The sequence below is a fragment of the Galeopterus variegatus genome, unplaced genomic scaffold, assembly GCF_000696425.1.
Source record: "Galeopterus variegatus unplaced genomic scaffold, G_variegatus-3.0.2 Scaffold20427, whole genome shotgun sequence".
In the NCBI taxonomy this organism is placed as follows: domain Eukaryota; kingdom Metazoa; phylum Chordata; class Mammalia; order Dermoptera; family Cynocephalidae; genus Galeopterus; species Galeopterus variegatus.
Genome location: NW_007746538.1, coordinates 2,939 through 7,999, shown reverse-complemented (window position 1 = coordinate 7,999; position 5,061 = coordinate 2,939). Strand labels below are relative to the sequence as shown.

Sequence of the window (5,061 nt, the reverse complement as noted above, 5' to 3'; positions counted from 1 at the left end):
TATTATTATTATTATTATTATTATTTTTTTTCCTTTTTGTCTTTTTTACTGACTGGCAACAGGATCGCAACCCTCGGTGTCGCGCCCATACCAGGGACCGGCAACGGGATCGCAACACTCGGTGTTTCGCCTGCACCTCGCTCAACCGGTGAGCAGGAACCGGTCTTCACATGGGATCCGAACCCTCGGCGGGAGCGCCGCCGCGCTCCCAAGCAGCGCACTCTCCAGTGCGCCACCGGGCCGGCCCTAAAATTATTTTTTAATTTACACATAATAATTGTACATATTTATGGGGTACAGAATGATATTTTGATGCCATGTGAGATGATCAAATCAGGGTGATTAGCATATCTATATTTCTTATTCTTCCTTTTGTTGACCCCAGATATTTTTTCTCTGCTTAAGACTGATAAATCTCCCCAATGGCCTATGGTTTTGGAATAATGATAGTTAAAACTGATGGGCTGCTAGGCGCTCCGTGGGAGTTAGCTAGGAAAGAAAGGGAGGGCATGGAGCCGTAAGGGAACTTGCAGTGAGAGGGTCACACAGGCTTCACATAGGCAGTCAGGATCTGGACCCTAAAGCCAAAACTCCTAACCCTAGTGCCATTCTGAGCCGTAACTGGAGCCCAGGGTAAAAGGACACATCAACACATCGTGCGCGCTCCTATATACCCTTAGCGAAGTATCTTCCCACAGTTTGAACCAAGTAGAAAAAGTTAATAAAGTTCTGAAAACACTCACCAGAAAGCCCCCGATCCCCCATGACTGTCCAGAAAGCCCTCTTTGTGCCATATGTTTGCACACTGTGGACAGTCACGCTGTGCACCTGCGTTAGCTCCCCCAGCTGAGAATGCACACCGTGGGCTGATTGGAAACTGCAGCTGCGGTTGCACAATAGATGCAGGGTCACAAAACAAACAAACAACGCAGGCTGTCTTTGTTTAAAACTTGGAAATTTTTTTCACCTGGGATTTTTGGCATTAATTTGGATTCTTTAAAATATTGTATTAAAATATTACTTATCTTGATGACTGAGTTTTTTGGGGTGCCCTCCTCCTCCTTACATCTTGTGCCCTCCAAGGTAAATGAGATACTGCACAACCACTGCCTTCTCTGGGTGGCCACTTGAAGGAGGAGCACAGAGCTGATCATCTGCCTCAGTGGGTGGAAGGCAGGAAAAGGGAGTGTGGTGACAGCCAGATGTGTGTGGGGAAGCTATCTGTTAATAGCATCTCTGTAAGTGATATTAAAAATTTCTAACAAGTGGCATGTCCTGGTCACTGACCAATCAGAATGGATAGAGGCTGCAGCCTTGCAGCAGGGCTGGGCTTTAACCATTTGGTTGCTGGATCATGGGAAAGTCCAGGGGGTTCTGGAGGGAAATGGCAGGGTGGCAAGTGACCAATCAGCATTTCGATATTTTAATAAATGGTGTGGGGCTGGCCTGTTACCTCAGTTGGTTAGAGCACAGTGTAGGTAATACCAAGGTCAAGGGTTTGGATCCTTGTGCCAAAATAAATAAGCAAGTAAGTAAATAAATAAATGGCGTGACACCCCAGCTGACTGTCAGCCTTCACATCTGCATTTCCCAGGATAAGCTTGAGTGCAAAAAGTCACTTGAGTGACAGGCTCCCCTGGCACGTGTCTCCAGACTCATCCTCTCCCTGCCTCTCTGATTCCACTTAGGATCCCGTGGACAGTAGCACCAATGATTACTCCAACTATGATTCCATAACCCTGGATCCCAGCACTCCTGTGGATAATGTTTCCAACACACTGCACATTCCCGATGTCCTGGCCTTGATCATCTTTACAGTTGTCTTCCTGGTGGGAGTGCCGGGCAACACCCTGGTGGTCTGGGTGACGGCATTCGAGGCCAGGCGAACAATCAATGCCATCTGGTTTCTCAACCTGGCGGTGGCCGACCTCCTCTCCTGCCTGGCACTGCCCATCTTATTTGTATCCATTGTCCAGCACGGCCACTGGCCCTTTGGTGTGGCTGCCTGCCACATCCTGCCCTCCTTAATCCTGCTCAACATGTATGCCAGCATCCTGCTGCTGGCCACCATCAGTGCTGACCGCTTTGTGCTGGTGTTCAATCCCATCTGGTGCCAGAACTTCCGAGGGGCTGGCTTGGCCTGGGTGGCCTGTGGCGTGGCCTGGGCCTTGGCCCTGCTGCTGACCATACCCTCCTTCCTATATCGTGCGGTGCATGAAGAGCACTTCCCACCCGGCGTGTTCTGTGGCGTTGACTATGGTAAAAACGGTCAGCGCAGGGAGAAAGCCGTGGCCATCGTCCGGCTGATCGTGGGCTTTCTGTGGCCGCTGCTCACCCTCACCATCTGTTACACCTTCCTTCTGCTCCGGACATGGAGCCGCAGGGCCACGCGGTCCACCAAGACACTCAAGGTGGTGGTGGCAGTGGTGACTAGCTTCTTTATCTTCTGGCTGCCCTACCAGGTGACAGGGATGATGCTGGCCTTGCTCCAGCCGTCCTCAGACATCTTCCAACAGGTGAGCAAGTTGGACCCTCTGTGCGTCTCCATCGCCTACATCAACTGCTGCATCAACCCCGTCATCTACGTGGTTGCGGGCCAGGGCTTCCAGGGCCGGCTCCGCAGGTCCCTCCCCAGCCTGCTCCGGAACGTGCTGACGGACGAGTCCGCGGTCAGGGAGAGCAAGTCTTTCACACGCTCCACGGTGGACACGTCGGCTGAGAAGAGCCAAACGGTGTGAGGGGAGGCGTCCCAGGTCACCATCCACCTGAGGCTCTTCCCCGCTGGTCACCCTCTTTCTACTGATTTCAACTCAGCTCTTGGTGAGGTGGCGTTGTCTTGGTGACCTCTGCTTCCTTCCTTCTCTTTCCCAGACTTGTCCCTCCTCTTCCAAACTAACTCTTCTCATCCTACTCATCCTTCCTCATTTCCAACATTAACGCTTCCTTCTGGGGACACCAAGCCTGTCTTTCCATCCAAGTCTTTTGAAACACAAACTGAAACCGATGTACCTGGGAACCTCCATACAGCAACGCTCGTGCGTGTAGCGTTCATCAGAACATATCGAATACACACAAATAGAAACGTTCTCACTTTCTAAAAAATAGGCACGTATTTATTTTATGGAGAGTTGGGAAAAAATTGTCACCGGCACCTCAAGTTATTCTTGCTTAGGAGGATAGAGCAAAAGTCCATAGATCTAGCTAAGCCGTTGTGAGTTGATTTAAAGAAATACATTCAGTTAAAATGTTACTTAATTGGGTTTTTAGAAAAAGTGTTAAGTAAGCAGATGTTATTTGGTCATGGTAAAAAGTGTGCGGAAGGCACGCCTACAATGATCCGGGTTGGGGAACATTGGCCGGGCAGAGGCACATCCAGCAGTGGCTTCCTGGTATGGGGACATGGGAGAACTTGACTTTTTTACTTTGAAAACTGCTTTGTTTATGCTTTTTAAAAAATTAGGGCTGGCCTGGTGGCGCACTCGGTAGAGTGCGGCGCTTGCGTGCACGGTGGCGCTCCCGCCGAGGGTTCGGAGCGCGGTGCGGGCGCAACACCGAGGGTTGCGATTCCGTTGCCGGTCACGAAAAAGGACAAAAAGGGAAAGAAAAAAAAAAATTAGACTTTTTATTTTGAGATCATTGCAAACACAATGCAACAATTAATTAATTAATTAATAATTAAATAAATGTAAGAAATAAATACAGAGGTATCCTTAGTACCCTGTACCCAGTTCCCCACAATGGTAAACATCCTGCAAAGGAAAGTTAGTCTCACAACAGTCAAGATACAGAACATTCCCATCACCACAAGGACCCCTCTGGATGCCCTTCTATGGCCATGCCCACTTCCCTCTGCCCTCTCCAGCCTTCTCCTTAACCCCTGGCAGCAGGACACCACACTTCATGTCTTTAACATCCTTTCAAGAATGTTATTTAATGAAATCACCCAGTATGTAAACTTTTGAGCTTTTTAAAAATGAGTATGCATGACTTTAATGAAGAAAATAAACAATAATAAATATTGAAATGTTGTGTTATTTATAAGGCATAATTGACTTCACACTATTTCTGCTTAGTGTTGTGTGTGTGTGTGGATTGGCTAGAAATATTGTACAGACCAACTCTGTGCAACAGAGTTATGATGAGTCGCATATGTAGTTTCAAATTTTCTAGTAGCCACATTAAAAAAGTAAAAAGAAACAGATGAAATAATAGTAATATATTTAATAATATAATTATATGTTATATTAGGAACAATTATATTAATGATATATTAATTGTATTATATGAATATTATGTATTATATGAATATCAATATAGTACAGAATATAATATATAAAATACATAACACAATATGTTAATATATTATAGTCATATTGATACTATTAATATATTCGTATTATATCACTATATAATACTTAATACATAAAATAATATAATCAATAATATATTTTATTTAATCCACTATATGCAAATTTTATTTTAACATGTAATCAATGTAAAAAATTATAATGAGATCTTTTGCTTTTTTTTTGGTACTAAGTCTTTGAAATCCTGAGTGTATGTAACACTCAGAGCACGTCTCAATTCAAACTCCCCCATTTCAAGCGCCCAGTAGCCACTCAGGGTTGGTGGCCGCCATATCAGATACTGAGTCCCTCTCCCTCTTTGCAAGAACAGGATTAGAATTTAGGGAACACCACCTCTGCATGGGGTGCTGGACCAAGGTCTTGCCTGATTCTGACGGGAAACGTAGCTGAATCCTGCCATGACAGTACAGTCACAGCTCCCTTGGGTACAACTGTTATCTAAAGATCCTGTCTGAGGACTGGTGGGTTAGTTCAGGCAGGAGAGCATAGTGCTGACAACACCAAGGTCAAAGATTTGGATCCCTGTACCAGCTGCCAAAAAATAAAAACAAATAAATAAAAAATAAAGATACCATCTGAGCCCCTAAAAGGACAGGTACTCTGTTGAGCTTCCAGAGGAGGCTGCGTGGGGTGTATGTGCCTGCTTGATAGTAAATGTCGGTACCTGGTGCAAGATTTGCTCTGTGACTTGTGT

General features: G+C 45.9%; 1 protein-coding gene across 1 annotated transcript; it reads left to right on the top strand.

Annotated features, from left to right (window-relative positions):
- Positions 1-1,688: 1,688 nt before the first annotated feature.
- On the top strand, positions 1,689-3,488 carry LOC103583189 (C5a anaphylatoxin chemotactic receptor 1-like; the record flags this gene model as incomplete). The annotated part of the gene is made up of 1 exon (XM_008564576.1): positions 1,689-3,488. A coding segment is annotated over one exon (1,050 nt), but the record flags the coding sequence as incomplete, so codon positions are not given.
- Between the last annotated feature and the right edge of the window lie 1,573 nt (positions 3,489-5,061).